The sequence below is a fragment of the Microplitis mediator genome, chromosome 7, assembly GCF_029852145.1.
Source record: "Microplitis mediator isolate UGA2020A chromosome 7, iyMicMedi2.1, whole genome shotgun sequence".
NCBI classification, from domain to species: domain Eukaryota; kingdom Metazoa; phylum Arthropoda; class Insecta; order Hymenoptera; family Braconidae; genus Microplitis; species Microplitis mediator.
The window spans coordinates 25,210,344-25,234,585 of record NC_079975.1 but is presented as its reverse complement, the minus strand read 5'-3'; the positions used below and the strand labels follow the sequence as shown (position 1 = coordinate 25,234,585).

At 27.3% G+C, this 24,242-nt stretch overlaps 2 protein-coding genes across 2 annotated transcripts; both read right to left on the bottom strand.

The window, feature by feature from the left end:
• Positions 1-7,776: 7,776 nt before the first annotated feature.
• Positions 7,777-12,441, bottom strand: LOC130671986 (homeobox protein ceh-5-like). Its single transcript, XM_057476166.1, has 3 exons — positions 12,402-12,441; positions 9,291-9,433; positions 7,777-8,028 (listed from the first exon to the last, which is right to left on the bottom strand). Exons 1-3 carry the CDS (start codon positions 12,439-12,441, stop codon positions 7,777-7,779), a joined length of 435 nt encoding a protein of 144 aa, XP_057332149.1.
• Positions 12,442-21,049: 8,608 nt separating this feature from the next.
• On the bottom strand, positions 21,050-23,729 carry LOC130671985 (homeobox protein Hox-B3-like). The gene is made up of 3 exons (XM_057476165.1): positions 23,345-23,729; positions 22,685-22,827; positions 21,050-22,115 (listed from the first exon to the last, which is right to left on the bottom strand). Exons 1-3 carry the CDS (start codon positions 23,727-23,729, stop codon positions 21,621-21,623), a joined length of 1,023 nt encoding a protein of 340 aa, XP_057332148.1. The 3' UTR covers positions 21,050-21,620.
• Positions 23,730-24,242: the final 513 nt, after the last annotated feature.

Below are 24,242 nucleotides of genomic sequence, written 5' to 3'. Positions count from 1 at the left end.
GACTTACCCCGGTGATTTTTTACAGTGTAGAATTTTATACTCTTTTAAATTACTTATTTTACTATTTATATTTATTAATTCTTGTTTGTGGAAACTCATAGTGTTAGTTAAGAAGACAACAAATACTGTTATTACTGAGATTGTAAGAACTTCGATTAATTAAGATATTTTTAATGCTATTACTTTTTTTTTTAAATTACTTTGTGCAAATAAGTTAAGCTTTTATACTGAAAATTAAGTATTTTATTTTGGGGGATAATTGTAAGCAATAAATCCCAAACATAATGATACTAATTTGTCTCGATAACTTCTCCATAGTTTCTGAGATATTCAATTTTACATCTAATTTTTTTATAGAAAAAAAATTTGCACACATCGAATTTAAATCAACTTTTTGTTTTAAATTTTTTCTAGCATTTTGAAAAAAAACTTTTTTAAAATCGGTTGATAAAAGCGGATTTTTTGATCTTACACCGTTTTTTCGTCCTCATCGACTGGACTAGAAAGCTCAACTCATACTGAATAAAAATGACTCGAAGGTCGAAAACTGTATCAGCAATAGTTGCAAAGTTACAGTAATTTGTTTGTTGACAAATTGTGTCAGTGCTTGGACTTTGTCGTACTACAAAACCCAGATATTTTTTAAAAAATTGGAAGAATTTTTATTTGCCATATTGTTGCAGGTTGCTGTTTTTGTAATTTTTTTATGTTTTAGAAAAAAATTAAAATACAAAATAACATGTTTATATCAAACTGTTAAACAAACAAATGAATAAATCGTTGACAAAAAAATTTTTTTTTTTTTGCCATTATATTTAGAAATGCAAATTATAATTCAAAAGAAAACGATTCCTTAATGATTTATTTAAATGATCAAAATATGAAAAAAACGATTTTAAACATTAAGATATTGTTTTTAAGAAATTTTTTTTTAAAATCATTATTTCCTTACGCTAACAATATGGTGAAAAAAAATTTTTCAAAAATATTTAATTAATCCATTTGTTTATAAAAAATTTATAAATAAATGGCAAGAAAAAATTTTAAAAGTAATCATATTATGCCTAACAAGAATATGAAATCAGTAATAGCTTAAAATTAAAAAAAAAATTATTTAACATACATTATTTTAATTTTTAATTTTTTTGGTAGTTCAAAAATTAATAATTAATGAAATAAAAATATTGTATAAACTTTCATACTATCATCTTGTTGAGCATGTTTATAAAAAAGGCTCCAAAAACAAAAAATTTATAGATTAATTATTTAAATTTTTATACCGCCTTTTATGACAACACATACCCGTAAAAAAAATGTTAATTAACAATCGAATAACTTTTTGAAAAATGGTGATACAACTTTTATTATCGCGGAATCATATTCTTTGAAGTGTCTAGATGACACCAGAATATTTTCAAATTTTTTAATTAATATTTAATTGCATAAAAAAATTATTCAAAAACTACGCTCACTAGAGTGACGGCGCGGGCATGCCGAAACTGCCGCGCAAAAGCTCTTTCAGAAACTTTTTTAATATTTGAGCTATCACCTATACTTTTCGAGATTTTGCCAAAAAGCTGGACGGCTAATTTTTTTAACGGTTTTTTGTTCATAACAATTGTAATTTTATTTTTCCAAAAAAAAAATACTAAAAACGGCTTTTTCCAGACGTCATTCCGGATCGTTTTAGCCATCAATCATATTTTTAGGAGACCTGTAACTATTTTTCGCGCAGGAAATCAACTTCTCGACTAGACTAAAATAGATTAAAAAAAGTTTGGTAAATCCAAAAGTGCACGACTCTTAATGCTCATTTGCACGAATAAGAAAAATGTACGATAAAAGTTTCAAGGACAATTGTTTCTTTCCTTTCTATTACACTAGAAATTCAAATTTCGCTCCGAAAAATAGTCAGATGTATTTTTTCGCGCAGGCACGACTGCGGTGTGACGAACTTATTTGTAAAAAACATATATAGATATACAAAATTAGTTAAGTTCTTTTTAATAATTATAATTAACGGGGCCGAATTCGATGGCCAATTTATGACACACTTCTTCTTCGGCCTTAAAATAATCTTTTAAAAAAAAAGTAATCCAAATAATGGCTTTTTACTCGAGTATTTGTGTTTACGGGTTACGGACACATTTGCTACTGCTTGACCGGAAATTTTTTTTTTACATTTTGATGTTTTCTTAGTAATTTAATACATCAAATTGGTCTTTATAAATAATAAAATTAATTCTTATTATATTCTCTATCCGATGATGTGTAACTTGGTTAAGCTCTGCGGGCTAACTGATTGATTCGTTTATTTACCATTTGATATGGTATTAATCTTTTTCTTAGACTAGTAAGCCCTTTCTGTGCTTATTTAGACAGTCGATCTGAAGGAGTAAACTCCAATCGTGCGTCAGAGCTGACACACACACTTTTTTTTTATTCAATTGTTTATGGGGGTCTGTCGTACCCTGAGTATTTCGTATCGCTGTGATGCTTAATTAATATATCAAACTCGTAGAAATATGATGATGAGAAGAAAATTTTCTTTAGCAAATTTTTAAAGGGGTCCGTTGTGCCCCAGTATCCCTTATATTTTTTTGATCAACAAATTCGCACAATAAAAGATTCAACACCGATTCAATACAAACTTGTGTTAATGAGGTGAGATATATCTGGTAAGCCATTAGTTCTATTTATATAATTATAAATGACTAAACGAATTTTAAATCACTGCCCTAGTAGAAATGTTCAATTTTTTACTCGATTAAGTCTAGTATCTGGCTAGTGTTCATATCTAGTAACTGGCCAGCAATCTTATCCAGTAACTGGCTAGTGAAACTAGGTAAAAACTGGAAGTTGCGCCACCTATAACTGAATCGTTAACATTGGTCACACTGATGTTCTACTTATACTAGTGTATGTGTATGTTTATTTTTTCACTTTAACCTGTAAGTTGAATAATATTTAGTAAACATCAAGAAACAATACAAATAATTAACAAAAAATGAAAATTGTGTCTTTCAAAACAAAAATAATCGGTAATATATTTTAAAAAATGGATGAAGTTAAAAAAATCGACACAATAAACGAATTACGGTTGTGGGCAATCAAAACAAATACTCCAGATTGTCATCTAGACGAATTATTAAAAATTTTACGAGGAGTTATCCCAGATTTGCCAATGTGTGCAAAAACATTTCATGTTATTATATTAATATTTATATTATTAATATAAAAACAATCAATTTTATTAATGTTTCTCGTTTTATATTTAAAAATATAATATAATAAATTAATAAATAAATTTTATAACTTTTCCGTGTATTATTATTATTATTACTATTATTATTATTATTATTATTATTATTGTTGTTGTTGTTGTTATTATTATAATTTTTAATTGTAATAAAATCAATATTTAATACTCAATAACCTCAAGATCAACAAGAGTCGCCATGTTTTATTTGCTATCTAGTAAAACTGGCCAGTTACTAGACAGTTACTGGATATTATACTAGCCAGTTCCTAGCTTAAGTCTAGTTAAACTAGCCAGTTACTGGCCAGATACTTGATTACGTTTCTACTAGGGTGTTAATTAATATTTAACTACCCGGTATATATATATATATTATATGCCTAGTATATATGAGTTAATGTTTTCGTTTAAATATCAATAAATTTAGTCATGAAAAACACGGATCAATTTAACTTAAATATCCTTATAAATTTGAAAATTATAATTTTTTTTTTCCAGTATGTAATAAAATTATCGATCCGTGTACGTGCATGTTAAAAAATATATGGCTTTTACCTTTCACATTCTGTATAATACTTCAGAGTTCTAACGTTATCAATGATTCACATTTTTAAAAGAAATTTTTTTTTAAACATAAAACGTTTAAAAAATTTCATATTTTTTTCAATCACAGCTCATTGTAGTTCATTAACTAATAAAGTAGTATACGTACTCAAAAATCATTGTCTATGATTGTGCATTGGCTATCAGTACTACAACGACTAACAATAAATCCTTTAATAACAATAGTAACAGACGTAATTTTTTGTAATCGTCAAACGATCGCATACGCAAAAGTATTTTTTACCTGACTGCATTGCTCATTTTTAAAAGTACTCGAGAAGTAAAATTGCTGGTACACCGCGGACGGCGCCATCATAAACCCAAGTAGCGCCACAGATGCAATCTCGATATGTGCTCATGTTTTACTGTAGCAATGAAGTCATGAGATAATTTATGAAAAGTGAAGCTAACAATTAGTATAGTAAGTAGTTTTAAAAAATTAGTTTTTTCTGAGTCAGAACTCGGACGTCATCTTCAGTTTTTGAAATGTGACCATGAATATTTCTTTTTTTAATGTATTATTGCATTTATGCTTATAATATATATTGTTTATTATTAACTATCAATTTATTTATAAAAATTATTTACATGGGTAGTGTCTATCAGGAACTGAGTGCATCTGGGTTCAAAATTTTGTCGCCAAAATTATAAATGTACGTAAAGGTCTATACAATGAGGCGACGTCTGCAATTGTCTAATTACTGTAGACTGCAGCTTAAGTTTCTTTTAGCTGACGTCTTAAAACTTAAAGTATGTTGTAATACTCGGCGCTGATTGTCGAGTCTAAATGTGAATTAGCAGCGGGTTGCAACACACAGATCAATGACAATGGCACATGTTCACTATCGAGTGATTTATGTTCTTTAATCTTATGTCCTTTAGAATCCTCTTATTGAATTACTCTGGCGCCAAAACAGATTTTTCGATAATAATTTTTTTGCTATTTTCAAATTGTCTATTCTCGGTTTAGTCTATACTAATTTCGTTAAAATATCCATATTTCAATATTCGTCAACAATTTTTATTGTTAATATTTTATGATTCTTTAGAAAATATCTTTGACGAATTTTCAAATTCATTACTCACAGAAAAATATTTCAGAATACGTATATTTGTTACAATGATATTTTAAATTTTTAAATAAAACAATATTGAATAATATACATTTTTTTTCAAAAAAAAATAAATAAATATGGTCACTACATTTAAATGCAAATGCGGATTTTATTTGACATTCAGTTTTAACATTTAAATGAATATATATTCTTTTATAATCAACTGTTAAATAGTGTCTTGTCTACATAAGTCTTGATATAAGCCCTGATAGCACGAGTTGCTCGTCAAAAAGTTGGTATTCATTACCCTAATAGCCACTTTGCATTGAAATTGACAGTAATTTGACATTGAAATTGCCTGAAATTTGCTGCCCGAATGTGCAGACAATTTAACAGCAAAACTTGGCCTGAAAATTGACGAAAAATTTTTTCTAGTCAACTTTTTAAGTGAATTTGCATTTTAATTCGGGTAGTGAATTTTCATTAAATTGTGTAGCAAGTTGTATATAAATTATTGTCAAAAGCGGAAAAGTCCGACGATGACGGAAATTCGACGAAAAATTCGAGGAAACTTTTGTAAGTAAACTTTTGTTAAAGCAAACTGTGCTATTAAGGTAGTTTGCGACCAACTTGACGACAAGTTGTCAACAACTCTAGCTTTTGCAATTTAACCTGCTACAAGTTACCGCCAACTTTCTCTCAGAAAGTGACCGTCAACTTATTGGATTTCCAACTTTTGGTTCAAGCGAAACTAGAGAGTCAAAGTAATATTTGAATTTTTTTGTTTATTAAATTCTCCTAATAGTTATAAAAATTAAATATTTTAATTTATAATAACATAACGAATTTATAAATTTACAATTATTTCTTATTTAATGAAAAAAAGTAATAAAATGAACACGTTATTTTTGACTCATATACAGTTTTATAAAAAGACGTGGCAGCAGCGCGTTTCAACTTCTCAAACATCGACATTCAAATTAAAGCGGGAAAAATTTATTTCTAACCTCGTCGATGGCCGAGATTATAAAATATAGTATAACTGAAATTATTTAAATAACTACACCGGTAACACTAAATTATTAAAATGTTATCAGATTCCAAAAATAATCAAGTTTTTTATTTATTAAACTTGGGAGATTCATAATAAAAAAAATAGAATAAGTCATGGCGGAAACTTGTCAACCACATAAAAGTCTGTGTATAAGAACTTGGAACATGTCAGTTTTAAAAATTTATTTTCAAAGAAACTAGATAGTGAATCGTTTTCAAACTCTGTTTATATATATACTAAGTTTCAAATCTTTAAATTGGGAAATTTTTTTTTGCAATAGATTCGCCCAATCTTTAATGATCTCATACTCAGAAAGTTTAGTTCCTGTATTAGATATTAAGATTAAGATTTTAAATATAACAACTAATTTCATTTATTTTAATTTTCAAAATGATTTAAATCAATATTTACTATTATTATGACTATCAGTATAATTGTGGACAAATGGTTATTAGGATTAAGTGAGGATCAAAGTTAAGAATTAGGGATCTATATAAAGTATGGTTTGCAGTGAAAAACGGAATTACTTAACAAAAATTTATTTATATTTTTCATATAATTTTTGTTGTTAAGTATACAGACGTAGTGATTACAATCTTAAATAAAATATTATAATTATTGCATACAATTATCTTCTAAAATAACATACACAATTTTTTGTATAAAATCTTAACTTATATGCATCAAGTATTTAAAAAAAGAAAAGCTAGTAATAGCATTAAAAATAACTTAATTTATCAAAGTTACAATTTCAGTAATGGTAAATAGTTGGTGTTTCCTGAACTGAAACATTAAGTTTCCAGAAACAAAAACTAATTAATATAAATAGTAAAATAAGTAATTAAAAAGAGTATAAAATTCTACATACTAAATTATCTATAGTATTTTAATATTAGTTAGCGATTCAATTTCATCCCGCTGTGCACAACGAAGTTGCCGCGGAGAGGGGAAAATTAGCATACACTGGACATACTCCTTGGGCAGTAATACACTACTTATCCACTGAGTGTGTATACGTATTGCTTATGAATTAAACACTGAGATTATGGGTAGTGCTTAAATAATCGAAATTATTGATATTGTTCTTTAACTCATTCGATGGTGAGATTTCTGCGACAGAGTTGAAAGTTTGATCTGAATCCGGAATTACTCCGTATGTATAAAAGCTACTGCTATTAACCGGATAGTCAGTGGTAGGTCCGTATTCTGTATAGTTATAACCCATGTATTTATTTGAGTTTGCATAATAACTATTATAATTATAATTGTACCCATTGAGGAGTGAATAATAATAATTATTTTTGTTATTGTACACTTTACCGTCATAAGTTTTATTGTAAATGGTATCATTTTGCATACTTCCGCTGCATGCAATTGAGTAGTTGATACTATTTGTAATGTAGTTGTCGTTTTTGAAACCCATATCTTGATTTGGTGATGAATGATACACTGAGAGAAAAAAGTGCATATTTTCAAGTAAAAATACTTGATTCAAGTATTTTAGATACTTAAATAGTACCGAGTAAATAATTTCTTAATTCTAGTAAAAATACTTGTGAAATCTATTAATAATGAAAACTTAGGTTTAATAAAAAAATAGTTATGACTGAAAAGCATTCCAAAAATCTACTCACAAGTATTTACCTCAAGAGTACTTGTACTCTTCTACTAGGATATTATCCTGTTGGGAGTAGTTGACAGAGTGACTTTTTCACTCCTTTGAACGGAACTTATTACTTCTATTCTAACTGTCCAACTAGGAAAATGTTGCAGCGCTCTTCTGCGCCTAGCGGTGACTTCTGGTACTAATTTTTTCTTTCGCACTCTGCGTTTGCACACTTTGTTATTTTCACTCGCCTTATTTTTCTCTCAGTGTAGTAATCTATAGTTAAACCTAATCCAGGTGGGTTCATTCGTCGACGCTCAATGTCTTCAGCGGCAATGTACTGATTTCTTTCATTTATCGGAGGATTTAAATTTTTCTTGTCGTTTGTATCGATTTTACTTTGGGTAGTTTTTTTCACCTTCATTCGATAATTTTGAAACCAAACCTTGACCTGTAAAATAATTATAAATTTAACAATTTTAGAAAATAAGATTAATGAATATTTTTATTACTGTCGATGGTCACTATTTTATTACTAATTACAAATAACCGAAATTATATTTTGCATTTGGCTTAAAAAAACAAATTTACTTGTCTTTGTTTTTTTCCAGCTTCAGCCAAAATTTATTTTTTTTCAAAAAAATTTTCCAAAATTTAATTTGAACGTTTGTTTATAAATTTCTCGGCTTAAATTCAAACTACACGGAAAAGAGAGCAGTTGAAAAATTACAGTTTTTAGTGCAAAAACCAGGCCTTCGAGTACTACACGGAAAAAAATTAATCGTGAATGCAACATGATGCAGTCTTGGTAAATAAACATGATGAAATCATGTCACATTCACATGATTTGTCATGTTTCGGCTACATGATAATCATGTTGCGGTAACATGAGAAAAATCATGTTGCATTTACATGATTTGTCATGTTTCGGCTACATGACAATATGTGGCAGCAACATGATTATCATGTAGCCAAAACATGACAAATCATGTGAATGCAACATGATTTTCTCATGTTACCGCAACATGATTATCATGTAGCCAAAACATGACAAATTATGTGAATGCAACATGATTTCATCATGTTTATTTACCAAGACTGCATCATGTTGCATTCACGATTAATTTTTTTCCGTGTATAGCTTGCAATTTTATAATTGAGACTATACTCCTTGTAATGAAGTAAATAAAATTATGAATACCAAATTTTATAGTTTCTAATGTATTTTTAGTTAAAAGGAACTTGAAAATGTCAGTCACTCATTATTTTCCATCTGTTCTGATTTGAAAAATGTATAAGTTATAGAAGAAACGGTCAAAATTATATATAACTATGTAGTTTTATATATTGCAGTCATAGAATAAAATTATACCCATATATAAAATATTGCAAAAAAAAAATTTAGTGTTCAATAATAATGCAAAATTTTGAGAAAGAAGTTTTATTATATAAATTGAAATAATTGCTATGTCAGAAATAATTTATATTTTACAGTTTCGAAGTAGCGAGACTTTGCTAATGTTTGAAACTGAAATAAATCATGGATTTATATTTAATTTATTTTTTTTCCGTGTAATTATTGAAATTTTATCGATATTTAGGCATTCCTAAAAAAAACTAATTTTTTTTCTTACAGTCAATCCGAATGTTGACTTAAAATAACAAAAATTTAATTTTCAAATAATAGAAGAGAAAAAAAAAATTTCTTCTTACCTGTTGTTCTGTGAGACCTAATCTCAATTCTGTCTCAATTCTTGCTTCACGGCATGGGTAATTGTTATCACAGAAAATTTTTTGTAGCTCGGAAAGTTGCTCCTCGGTAAATGTAGTTCTTTGACGTTTTGGTTTTTCCTGTTCTGTGAAATGAAAAAAAAATGACTATTATATTTGTTTATCATTTGTTGGCACGTAATTTCTACGCAATTTATTTTATAATTACAGTGTAAAAAATAAAAATGATCGTAAAAATATGTTCTTACATTCTACTGATACGTGTTTAATAAAATATTATATAATATGAAAATAACATATATGGTTGAAATATATGATAAATATCAGAAAATATATGTGGCCAATTTAACTACACTTATCCAAAAAATTAAAGGAACAAGAAAATTTTATAAATTTTTTAGTGATTTTTGGAAGGCTGTATTTTCGTGAAAAATGATCGTATCGAAAAAATAAAAAAAGCAAATTGAAGCTTGAAATCTCTAGTTTGAAGATCTTTCAGCAAAATATTTTCTTGAGCCACGGTTTTTGCGGAATCAGAAGAAAAAGGTCAAGACAAAATTTTTCTAAATTTTTTGGTTTCATTTTTTAGGTCTACGGGGCCGGGAAAAATTTTTTCAAAAAAACGAATTCATGGCTTGTTTAGGAAATTTATTCAGCTACAATTTACTTTTTTTTGTTTCTCTGTACGACTATTTGCTGCTGAGATATCAGCCTTCAAATAAAAAAGGATCCTTTTGTCTTTGATTATTGATATCTCAGCAAGAAATGGTCACACCGTGATTTAAAGGACAGTTTAATAAACTTGAATAAATCCCCTACAAGCTCCATTTTTAATTTTTTCAAAAAAAAATTTTTTTTCATCCTTGACATCCATTTGAAAAACCTTTAAAAAATAGCCATTTTCTGGTTTTTTAGTCGACTCATCGCTACTCTGCAAATATTGATAGAGAAAATAATGTTGCCAGGTAATTTTACAGCTTAATGTACCCCCAAAAACCCTGGAAATTTTCAGATTGACCCATTGAACCGTTTGTCCGGTCCGATTGCTCAAAGTTTTACAAAACAATTAAAGGAACAAGTTTTGTTCCTTAATCTGTGTAATCGTTATCAAAATGAAAAAATCAATTTTTTTCGGATTTTCTTTCATTTTTGCGTTAGTTATTCAGTAAATGTAAGGTAAAGAAAAAAAAAAAATTTTCCAAAAAACGAGACCAAACAAGAATTTATTCCAATTTTTTTTTTTTATGTTTTATTCGGGGGGTTATTTTTTTTTTTCGTTTTTCGGAAAAAAATTTTTTTTTTTTCTTTACCTTACATTTTTATATAAGGTCTGTATATATTTAGTAGGGTGGCGCAAAAAAAAACCGACCATGTTTTTTTTTCCGATCTCGCATGAAAATTTGTTGGTTTACGATGTTTTAAGAAGCCTCTCCAAAAATCAGCTCGATAAAAAATTTTCAAGAGGTTTCTCACGAATTTTGAAAATATCAAAAATGATGGAAATTCGGATTTTTATTTCTAAATTTTTTTCTTTCTCGTGGCAGCAATAGTTTATATTTGTAAAATCATGTCTATGCTGGAAATTTCAGGCCAAAATTCAAATATTTGAACGGTGCTCAAGAATTTTGAATATTAAGTGATAATATGTAACTAATAGTTTGAATGAGTTTTTATATTTTTTTAAAACTCAATTATTGTCATTTCACTTAAATATGACTTTTGCGTAACCAAAAATATACACGACAGTCTTAAACAATAAAATTTGGTAAGTTTTGAATAAGTGAAAAAACCTACAAATTGAATTAAAAAATAAAAAAGTATGTAAATAACTTGATATTTCTATTTCTTGGGTTACATTTTCAATCATTGTCATGCAAAGTGGTGAAAAAATCGAGAAGTTTTATTATTAATATTTAAGGGTCGTTCAAAAACGTCCAAAAGACAGCACTCGGAAACATTCAAAATTCTTGAGCGAGGTTTAAATATTTAAGTTTTGGGCAGAAATTCTCAGCGTAGTAATGATTTCACAAATATAAACTATTGCTGCGACGAGAAAGAAAAAAATTTAGAAATAAAAATCCGAATTGCGATTATTTTTGATATTTTCAAAATTCGTGAGTGACCTCTTGAAAATTTTTTATCGAGCTGATTTTTGGAGAGGCTTCTCAAAACATCGTAAACCAACAAATTTTCATTCGAGATCGAAAAAAAAAAAATAGTCGGTTTTTTTGCGCCACCCTAATGAATAGCATATATAATATATATATATATATATATATATATATATATCATATCCAAAAAATATATTTTTATCATACATCAAAATATATAGGGGAGACCGGGGCACAAAGGCCCCCTTAAGCCGGTTTTTTCTTCTTGTGGCTTTTGACTATCAAATTCGTTTATATTCTATCTCTTTCGGAAGAATCAATCGAAATTTTGCAAAAAATAAAACAAAATTTTTTTTTTTTCTGGGGCACGAAAGCCCTCTCCCCAAAAAATTGTTAACAAAATTTTTTTTTATTCCCCGTCAAGTTATGACCACTACAATGTTTTTATCATACTTTAGGTGAATATGTGATATATGGGGTAAAATGGACCACTCGAAAAAAAGAATTGTAATGATAAAAAGATTTTTTTTTCATTTTCCGTCGAGTTATGACCTTTATAATATATTTATTATATTTTAGGTCAATATGTGATAAGTAGGGAAAAATGGACCACTCAAAAAGAAAAATTATAACGAAAAAATTAACTTGACGGAAAATATTAAAAAAAAAATTTATCGTTACAATTCTTTTTTCGAGTGGTTCATTTTGCCCCACATAATACATATTGACCTTAAATATAATAAAACCATTATAGAGGCTATAATTTGACGGAAAATGAAAAAAAAGAAATTTTTTTATTATAATTTTTTTTATCGAGTGGTATATTTTACCCCTTATATCACATATTGGCCTAAAACATGATTAAAACATTATCGAGTGGTCCGGAGGGATTAAACTAATAAAAAAATTATTCACTGCGCGAATTTTTGACAGTGTATCAAAAAGTTATACGTAATATTTATACAAAATATTAAAATCTTACCTTCTGTAACAGCTTGCTCTATTTCCTGGGAGGGTGACATATTTTGGCAACACTGATTTTGCTGTTGCTGAAGCTCGAAATGAGGTAGATGACCACGATTTATTTGAGGGTTGTAACTTCACTCTCCCGACACACTCATCGTCAAACTCTCAGGTGAAGACGGATACATTGGATACATCTCTACTAACGGGATAGACTTCTCATATCTTGGTGTGAAATTATTGGAATACATTTTTAATTTTTTCACGTTACCAAAAACCGAAAATTAATTTTTAAATCTGTCTAAGTCAACTAACTCTCGAAAGGAACTCTATACACTGAGAGAAAAAAGTACACTAGTTACTAATGTTAAATAATAGAAAACTGAAATTTAATATTTAAAATACTTGAAATAAATGATGAAAAAAATTTAATTTAGTAATTAAGATACTCCAATTAAATAATAAAAAGTCACATCTAGTAGTTAAAGTACTCAAGTTCAATAATTAAAAATTAAAGATTAGTATTTAAAATACTCGTGATCAATATTGAAATATTTTAATTTAGCATTTAAAATACTTTAATTTAATAATTATAAGTTTTCATTCACTACTCAAAACACTAAAGTATAATAAGTGAAAATTTTCATTCAGTATTTGAACGACTTAAGTTCAGTAATTAAAAATTTATATTTAGTAATTAAAATACTTAAGTTTAATTTTATGATGATAAACTCTATGAAATTTTCGGCTTTTTTGAAAAAAACCGTGATTTTCTTAAAGTTCGTTATTTTTTATGAGCTTGAAGTTAGCAGACAAACGAAAAATAAAATATTTGACTGCGGATATCTTTTGAACAATTTGAATTATATACAATTAAATGAATGGAATAGAATTCTATTGAAATAAACTAGATATGCTAGCAATTTTTTTTTTTTTAGCTCACTGTTTTGGATTTATTCAAAAACAAAATTTTTAGCAAGCTAACCTGACATTTCAAATGATCGGAATAACTTCATATTGTATTACTTTCTTGATGACACTATTATCTAAGGGCGCCTTGGTTTTTTTTTTTGAAAATCGAAAAAAAACTTTAGCACGTCATAATTTTTGAACAAATCGTTGAAACGAAAAAAAAAAAAAAACTCACCTCTTCGTTTTTTTATTATCTAGAGGTGCAATTTTTTTATTTTCGAAAATTGCTGTCATATTTTGAAAAATTGATAAAAACAATTTTTTCGAATTTTTTAACTAAGCATATGAGTGAGAAAAATTATTTTAAAGATAGAACTGAACATGCCGTCTTTTTCTCTTCCCAAAAGCTACGTATGCATGATTTCATTTTTTTTCTATTTTAATTTAAATGGTCAATATGCTCAGTCAATCAAAATTTTAAGTTTTTTGAATTTTATACCTCGTTAATGGCGTTTTACCAAAATAAGCCTAAGATACATTTTTGTAGGGAATTTTATGTTCTACAAAAAAGATTCTTATGATTTTTTGATAAATCAATCTGTTCAAAATTTATGGAAGCTTAAAGTCAAATTTATAGTAAATTTCGATGAGTGTGAATGTGGCCGACAATTAACAATTTAAAAATTTTGGAATAAATAAAATGTAAGTACAATAAAAATTAAAAAATATGTGTGTAAATAATCGAAATATTCGTACCCGCATTATTTTTAATTTCATTGTTTTAATTTCTTTATTTATTTACCTAAGAGATCGATTGAAGTCGAGCAAAACGCTATTTTTTTTAAGAGCTTGACAATAAAATGGAAATAAATTAACCGTTATGAAGAATTTAAAAAAAAATTTTAAAGGTTTAATTGTAGAGAATAAACCGTTTACAAAAAATTCCATGGCATTTGATGATAAGTTCGGTAGTTTCGCTGGAAAAGTAAAAAGATCTCGAAATTTACTATAAATTTGACTTTAAGCTTCCATAAATTTTTAACAGATTGATTTATCAAAAAATCATAAGAATCTTTTTTGTAGAACATAAAATTCCCTACAATAATGTATCTTAGGCTTATTTTGGTAAAACGCCATTAACGAGGTATAAAATTCAAAAAACTTAAAATTTTGATTGACTGAGCATATTGACCATTTAAATTAAAATAGAAAAAAAATGAAATCATGCATACGTAGCTTTTGGGAAGAGAAAAAGACGGCATGTTCAGTTCTATCTTTAAAATAATTTTTCTCACTCATATGCTTAGTTAAAAAATTGTTTTTATCAATTTTTCAAAATATGACAGCAATTTTCGAAAATAAAAAAATTGCACCTCTAGATAATAAAAAAACGAAGAGGTGAGTTTTTTTTTTTTTTCGTTTCAACGATTTGTTCAAAAATTATGACGTGCTAAAGTTTTTTTTCGATTTTCAAAAAAAAAAACCAAGGCGCCCTTAGATAATAGTGTCATCAAGAAAGTAATACAATATGAAGTTATTCCGATCATTTGAAATGTCAGGTTAGCTTGCTAAAAATTTTGTTTTTGAATAAATCCAAAACAGTGAGCTAAAAAAAAAAATTGCTAGCATATCTAGTTTATTTCAATAGAATTCTATTCCATTCATTTAATTGTATATAATTCAAATTGTTCAAAAGATATTCCTTCTATTTTTTTTTATCAATTGAAAAAAAAATTTTTGCCCAGTTGGGCTTATTTTACAAAACATCAGTCTGGAAATTTTTGAGGACTTATAGATGACGGCCGACTTTGAAGAATTGAGACGAAAAAATTTATTGAAAGTGGTAATCCTCGAAAAAATTTGCATTTTTTTCAAAAAAGAAAAAAAAATTGAAGATACTTACAAACAATTTTATTGTAACTTTTTTTAAAAACTAGACCTGAAAACAAAGAAAATGAAAAAAAAATTGCCATTTGTTTTATTTTCGAACAAGTTACAGGCTTTTGAAATAGCGACGGACGTTAGATTTATTTTTCGACAGCCTGTGACATGGTCAAAAATGAACCAAACGGCAATTTCTTTTTTCATTTTCTTTGTTTTCAGGTCTAGTTTTTAAAAAAAGTTACAACAAAATTGTTTGTAAGTGTCTTCAATTTTTTTTTCTTTTTTGAAAAAAATGCAAATTTTTTCGAGGATTACCACTTCCAATAAATTTTTCCGTCTTAATTCTTCAAAGTCGGCCGTCATCTTTAAGTCCTCAAAAATTTCCAGACTGATGTTTTGTAAAATAAGCCCAACTGGGCAAAATTTTTTTTTTCAATTGATAAAAAAAATAGAAGGAATAGTCGGTCCACTCTAGGATTGGCGGGAAAAATTGCAGAATTAAATGAAGTTTTTTTTGAGAAAATAAAAAAAAAAATAAAAAATAACGAACTTTAAGAAAATCACGGTTTTTTTCAAAAAAGCCGAGAATTTCATAGAGTTTATCATCATAAAATTTTTTTGTATTTTGTAAAAGTACATTCAATGACAAAAATTTTGAAAAAAAAAACGTCCCGATTAGTCAATTTTTGAAGAAGTTATAGCTATTTGCTAAAATAAAAGCCTTATTTTTGGAAAATTCATAACTTTTTTTGGGTTGGGTGAAAAAATTTGAAAATTTTCTGAAAAATGATTTTAATGGGGTATAAAAGGAAAAAAAATTTTCAGCCAAATCGAAAAAGGTCGGGGTCAAAAGTAGTCGATTTGGCGTGGAATGCCCCATATATATTTTATTTGTTAGTACATAGAACTAAATATTTATTTAACGTATAAACATTATTAAATCCGACAACTAATCGTATAATATGGACAGTTAATAATAAGTAATATAATAAGGGAAAGAGTGAGGGAAGCTAGATGACGTCATGTTGGGTATCGTCGGACGGCCTCTTCTTCCACCTCTTCGCCAGCCTCAATTAGTGCTGCCAGATCGTGCGATATTTTAACCCCTCCCCGTGGTGAAATAGCATGGAGTGTGATGGCAGGAGGGAGTAAAAATATCGCACGTTCTGGCAGCACTGGCCTCAATGTTCATTCAAAGTGGGGGAAACGCCGAGAAGCGTTATAGGGTTAGTTCATTAATATAATTCTCAAAAAAATAAATAAATTCTTGTTGTCCGAAAAGTGAAAAAAAAAAAAAAATTTATACGGATTTCCAGTATAGAAAAGTACAAAATTTTTAATATATATTTTATTTTTACCCAAAATTCATGGAGTTTAATGATTTTAAAAAACTGCTAACTTTCCCTTCTTCATACTTTTCCAAAATTTTGAAGATTAAAAAAAAAAATTTTTGTCATTAATTTTGATTTTTTTCAAGAAAGAGAATCCGTTTAAGACCCCCCCCCCCTCCCCTATCCCTATTCCACTTAAAAACAAATTCCAGACCGCAAAAAAATTTTGTAAAGACCTTATTTATTTTTAATGACTGCGTACTTATAATTCGAATTTTTTTTCAAGAACAACATATTTGTTCCTGTCGAGAAATTTGAAAATAGATCAAACTCATGAAATGATAATATGAAAATTTTTTTTTTTTTTTTTTCAAATTTTTATGGGAGTCTGTCGTACCCTGAGTATTTCGTATCGCTGTGATGCTAAATAAATATATCAAACTCGTAGAAATATGATGATAGAGAAGAAAATTTTCTTTAGCAAATTTTTAAAGGGGTCCGTTGTGCCCCAGTATCTCTTATATTTTTTTGAGCAACAAATTCGCACAATAAAATCCCTTGTTAAATAAAAGTATTAAAAATGATTTCACATGTTAAACGCCCATAAGAGATAGTATTAAAAAGGATTTGAAGAATTAGAAAGTATTCAAAACGATTAAAAATCAAATCCTTTTTAATACTTTTGAATCCTTTTGTTTAATAAGGAATATCAACACCTATACAATACAACCTTGTGTTAACAAGATGAGATATATCTGGTAAGACATTAGTTCTATATGTATAATTATAAATGACTAAACGAATTTTAAATCACTGTTAATTAATATTTAACTACCCAGTATATATATATATATATATATATATATATATATATATATATATATATATATATATATATATATATATATATATATATATATATATATACTATATGACTAGTGTATATGAGTTAATGTTTTCGTTTAAATGTCAATAAATTTAGTCATGAAAAACACATATCAATTTAACTTAAATATCCTTATGAATTTGAAAATTATAATTTTTTTTTCCAGTATGTAATAAAATTATCGATCCGTGTACGTGCATGTTTAAAAATATATGGCTTTTACCTTACACATTCGGTATAATACTTCAGAGTTCTAACGTTATCAATGATTCACATTTTTAAAAGAAATTTTTGTTTAAACATAAAACGTTTAGAAAATTTCATATTTTTTTCAATCACAGCTCATTGTAGTTCATTAACTAATAAAGTAGTATACGTACTGAAAGATCATTGTCTATGATTGTGCATTGGTTATCAGTACTACAACGACTAACAATAAATCCTTTAATAACAATAGTAACAGACGTAATTTTTTGTAATCGTCAAACGATCGCATGCGCAAAAGTATTTTTTTCATGACTAAATTGCTCATTTTTAAAAGTACTCGAGAAGTAAAATTGCTGTACACCGCGGACGGCGCCATCATAAACCCTAGAAGCGCCACAGATACACTCTCGATATGTGCTTATGTTTTACTGTAGCAGTGAAGTCATTACATAATTTATGAAAAGTGAAGCTAACAATTAGTATAGTAAGTAGTTTTAAAAAATTAGTTTTTTCTGAGTCAGAACTCGAACGTCATCTTCAGTTTTTGAAATGTGAGCATAAATGATATTTTTTTTTTCAAATGTATTATTGCGTTTATGCTTATAATATATATTGATTATTATTAACTATTAATTCATTTATAAAAATTATTGACATGGGTAGTGTCTATCAGGAACTGAGTACATCTGGTTCCAAAATTTTGTCGCCAAAATATCTATACAATGAGGCGACGTCTACAATTGTGTAATTACTGTGTGTTGTAAAGCTCGGGGCCTATTGTCTAGCCTGTGGATTAGCAGCGGGATGCAATACACAGATCGGTGACAATAGCACATGCTCACTATCTAGTGATTTGTGTTTTCTTATCTTTGAGAAGCCGAAGGATTTTTTCAAGTGTATATATGGACTCATGACATCATTTTGAATCCTCTTATTGAATTACTCTGGCGACATAACAGATCTTTCGATAATATTTTTTTTTGTTTATAATTTCAAATTGCCTATTCTCGGTTGAGTCTATACTAATTTCTTTAAAATATTCATATTTCAATATTCGTTAACAATTTTTATTGTAAATATTTTATGATTCTTTAGAAAATATCTTTGACGAATTTTTAAATTCATTACTCACAGAAAAATATTTGAGAAGACATATATTTGTTACAATGATATTTTAAATTTTTAAATAAAACAATATTAAATATTATAGATTTCTTTTCAAAAAAAAAATAAATAAATATGGTCACTACATTTAAATGCGGAGGCGGATTTTATTTTACACTCAGTTTTAACATCCCGTATGAAAAAACAATATTTGGTTAAAATATATAAAATCATATATGTTTGCAACAAAAAAATATATGATATATTATATTGTATATTATAAAAAATCATATAGAGATTTTCGCCGATTTAATATAAAATTATATACAGTAGTAAATATATGTATTCTATATATGTAACTGATATATTTTTTATATTAAGCTATACATACATTTACATTTACCTGATAATATATTGTATTGATATATTTCCTTTTATATTCAAAAAAGATATAATTTTTATATGAAATAAAATAAATGGTAGCATATAATTTATATTATATATGGCACCATATATTTTCTTTGTTATATTTAAGCATATATTTTATTCGGTTCATGTATATGTATATGGGTATATTTATTTGCATCAAATTAACTAATTTTGAAAATTTTAACTGCAAATTAGAGAGTATATCAAAATTTAGATCTAGTTTAATTGGAGTTGGTCCCGTGTGAAAATAACATATATGGTCAAAATATATGTAAAAATATATGATAAATATCAGAAAATATATGTGGCCAATTTAACTATATTTTCTGACATTTTTTTTTTTTATATTAAAAAATATAATACTCATCATATACGAGTCTATATATATTTAGCATGTATAAAAAATATATATGTCAATCATATACAAAAAATATATTTTTATCATATATGAAAATTATATTTTTATCGTACATAAAAATATATATTTCTATCATATACGAAAAATATATTCTGATCATATATAAAAACATATAATTATATTATGTATGGAAAAAAAATGTTTCTTATTCGTATGACCAACTCCAATAAAATTAGATCTAAATTTTAATATACTCTTCAAATCGCAGTTAAAATTTTCAAAATTAGTTCATTTGGTGCGAATATATATACCCATATACATATACATACACCGAATAAAATATATGCTTGAATGTAACAAAGAAAATATCTGGTGCCATATATAATACACATTATATGCTACCATATATTTCTTTTCATATAAAAATTATATATTTTTTAAATATAAAAGGAAATGTATCAATACAATATATTATAAGATAAATCTAAATGTATATATAGCTTAATATAAAAAACATATAAGTTACATATATGGAATACATATATTTACTACTGTATATAATTATATATTAAATCGGCCAAAATATCTATATGATTTTTTATAATATACAATATAATATATCATATGATGTTTTGTTGCAAACATATATGATATTATATATTTTAACCATATATTGTTTTTTCAAACGGGTAGGGGTGTGCGAATATTGCACGAATCGAATCGAATATTTGAATAGTTCGATTCGATTCGCTATCGAATAATTCGTTAATTTGAATATTCGCACACCTCTAATTTAAATCAATAATTACTATTAGTATGACTATTATTATAATTTTGAACAAATGGTTATTAGGAATGAGTTAGGATTATAGTTAATAATTTGGAATCTATAAAAAGTAAAATGGCTTGCAGTAAAAAATGAAATTACTTGACAAAAATTCATTTATATTTTTTATATAATTTTCGTTTTTCAGTATACAGACATAGTGATTACAACCTTTAATAAAATATTATAATTATTGCTTACAATTATCCTCCAAAATAAAATACTTAATTTTCAGTATAAAAGCTTAACTTATTTGCACAAAGTAATTTAAAAAAAAAAGTAATAGCATTAAAAATATCTTAATTAATCGAAGTTCTTACAATCTCAGTAATAACAGTATTTGGTGTCTTCTTAACTAAAACTATAAGTTTCCACAAATAAGAATTAATAAATATAGATAATAAAAGAAGTAATTTAAAAGAGTATAATATTCTATACTGTAAAAAATCACCAGGGTAAGTCCAAGCGGTGTAGGTGTTAAAATTGGCGGTGTTAAATTTCAACACCGAAAGCGGAGTGAAAATAACGCCGCCACCGATGTAAATATTCTGTACCGGTGTTAAAAAAAATTCTCCGGTGTTAAAAAAAACACCGCTGCCGGTGTAAATGTTCTAGGCCAGTGTTAAAAGATTTTACTTTGTAAATATTTTTACTTACTCGATCACTATACTATTAAGTAAATGATATTTTTTATTAATTTTCATAAAGAACTGACATTTTTTGTGTTTTATAATCATTAAAGTTAATACTCAAAGCGGGCGCAGTTTACCCTGTTTTTACGCCGGTTACCGCTTTTACACCGATTTTACTCTGCTTTTACACCGGTTACCCCGATTTAACACCGGTATTTTTAACACCGGTGAATTACTCCTTTTACACCAGTGTAATTTTATTTTAACACCGGAAGGAGTTGAAATGAGTCCATTTTTAACACCGCTCTTTTTACAGTGTATATACTAAATTATCAATAGTATTCTTATAATATTATTAGCAATTCAATTGAATTCCATATTTTACATCTTCACTATTTATTTAATCATAATTTTATCTACTGACTTTTATTCTAATTACCCATGAATTAAATACTTGATCATTATTTACACACTCCCTTCTTAATGACTTAACATTACACAAAAATATCGGCCTTACTTATTAATGACATTTATTAAATCCCATTGTTTACTGAAGTTGATAGAGATTATGGGTAGTGCTTGAATAATTAAAACTATTGATATTGTTGTTTAACTCATTCGATGGTGTAATTCCTGGGACAGAGTGAAAGGTTTGCTCTGAATCAGGAATTACTCGGTATATGTATAACAGTTACTGTTATTAGCCGGATAGCCAGTGACAGTAGTGTGTTCTTTATAGTTATAATCTATGTAGTCAACAGGGTTTACATAATAACCGGTATAGTTATTATTATTATTATTATAGGACCCACTGACGGGTGAATAATAATTATTAATGTTGTTATTATACACTTGGGCGTCAGAAGATTCAGTATAAATGGTAGCATTTTGCATACTTCCGCTGTATGCCGGTTGGTAGTTGGTACCATTCGTCCAGTAGTTACCGTCGTTTTTAAAACCCATATCTTGAATCGGTGGCGAATGATGGTAATGTATAGTTGAACCTAATCCAAGTGGGTTCATTCGCCTACGATTAACTTCAGCGGCAAGTAACTGATTGTTTCCATTCTTCGGAGGATTTAAATTTTTCTTCTCGATTTTATCGACTTTACTTTCGGTGGTTTTTTTCAGCTTCATTCTACGATTCTGAAACCATACTTTGACCTGTAAAATAATTATAAATTTAATAATTTTAGAAAATAAGATTAATGAATATTTTTATTACTATCGATGGTCACTATTTTATTACTAATTACAAATAACCGAAATTATATTTTGCATTTGGCTTAAAAAAACAACTTTACTTGTCTTTGTTTTTTTCCAGCTCCAGCCAAAATTTAATTTTTTTCGAAAAAATTTTCCAAAATTTACTTCGAACGTTTGTTTATAAATTTCTCGGCTTAAATTCAAACTACACGAAAAAGAGAGCAGTGGAAAAATTACAGTTTTTAGTGCGCAAACCGGGCTTTCAAGTATTATAGTTTGCAATTTTATAATTGAGACTATTCCTTGCAATAAAGTAATTAAAGTTACACTGATATGAGGATTTCTTAGCATTTAAAAAAGATTTTTTAGTATTTAAGAAATCATTTCTTAAACATCATTCTTTTGTATTTAACAAATATTTCTTACTATTTAAGAAATGATCTCATGATCTCATTAAAAAAAAACTTTCTACTATATCTTACAGATATGTCACTAATAAGTAATAAAAAAATATCAAATTTTCTCACCTGTCTTTCGGTCAAATTCAATTTAGACGCAGTCTGAATTCTAGTTGTACAGCATAAGTAATTGTTTGTACAGAAAATTTTTTCAAGCTCATTGAGCTGCTCCGTAGTAAATGCAGTTCGTGCTTGTCTTTGTTGGTTCTTGTCTGTAAAATAAGAAAAAAAATAACTATTAGATTGTTATATCACATGTTAATGAGTAATATCTACGCAGGTAATTTTATAGTTACGGTATAAGAAAAAAAATGATCGTAAAAATATGTTCTTACATACTACTGATACTTTTTAATAAAATATTATGCAATTAGCATTTAAACTATAGTTAATTAATTTCAAAACTGTAGCCCGCCGCAATAATCGCTACTGCATGATTACTTGATACAAGTAAACGTGTAAAGACATTAAATGAGATTTTCAAAAATTTCAAAAAAGAAAAAAAAATTCAATGAAGACAATTTTCAGAAATTCAATAAACGAATGTAAAAAAAAAATCAAAAAAATAATTTAAATTTATAATCAGAGTCTTGACCAATTAATTAATAGTTAATAATAAATACTAAAGCTCTTATCTCCTGAATGAATGAATGAATTACCATACGCATGAAGCTTAAATAATTATTAAAGAGTAATACGTAATAATTATTCAAAATAATAAAATCTTACTTTTTGTACTAGTTCGCTCTGCTTTTTGTAAAGGTGATTCATTTTCAAGACACCGATCTTGTTGTTGCTGAAGTTCTTCATTTGGTAATTTGTTAATGTCTTCGTTGATAAATGGCTCTGTTAATTGTTGATGCTGAAATGATTGTTGATTCAAAAACTCGGAATTTGAATTGGCTGCTTCCGAAGTATTGTTCGTATTAACAGCATCAGTAAGAGGTGAATTAACAGCATCGGAAAGAGGTGAATGATTACGACTTGATTGGAGGTTGTAATTCAACTCCTCTGACAGGCTCGTTCTCATGCTTTCAGGTGAAGACGGATACGACAGCAACTCTAAAGATGCGAAAAACTTCATGCACGTTTCGTTTAAATCAGGAAGAGACATTTTGAATTTATTTCGTTAATATAATTATTTTGACTTAACAAAAACCGAAAAATTATTTTCAAATTCGTTCACTGAGAGAAAAACGTGGATATTTTCAAGTAAAATTTCTTAATTGAACTATTAGTTTACTTAAATAGTGAAAATAAGAAATATTATAGTTTGATGAAGTGAACTTGTTCGAGCTTTTACTATTATAAGTCAAGTGAATATGTTTACTTGAATTTAATTTTCTATTACACTCAGTTTTCGAATGAAGTAAGACACGACACTAACTCTACAACGGTATTGTAAGAACTGAGGTCTCTTTGGTCAAAGGCTACCTGATACAACTACTGGAGAAGGATTTTGGTTTGGAACCCCCTCCATGATTCCACTATAGTTTCTATGTCTAATTGTCAGATTTTTACATTCATAACAAAGACTGGCGCCGCCAACGTCTAGACAGTGTATCAGATAAAGGTTTTAAATATTTATTGCGATTTACTTGAAATTATTTAAAAAAAATTACTCTCC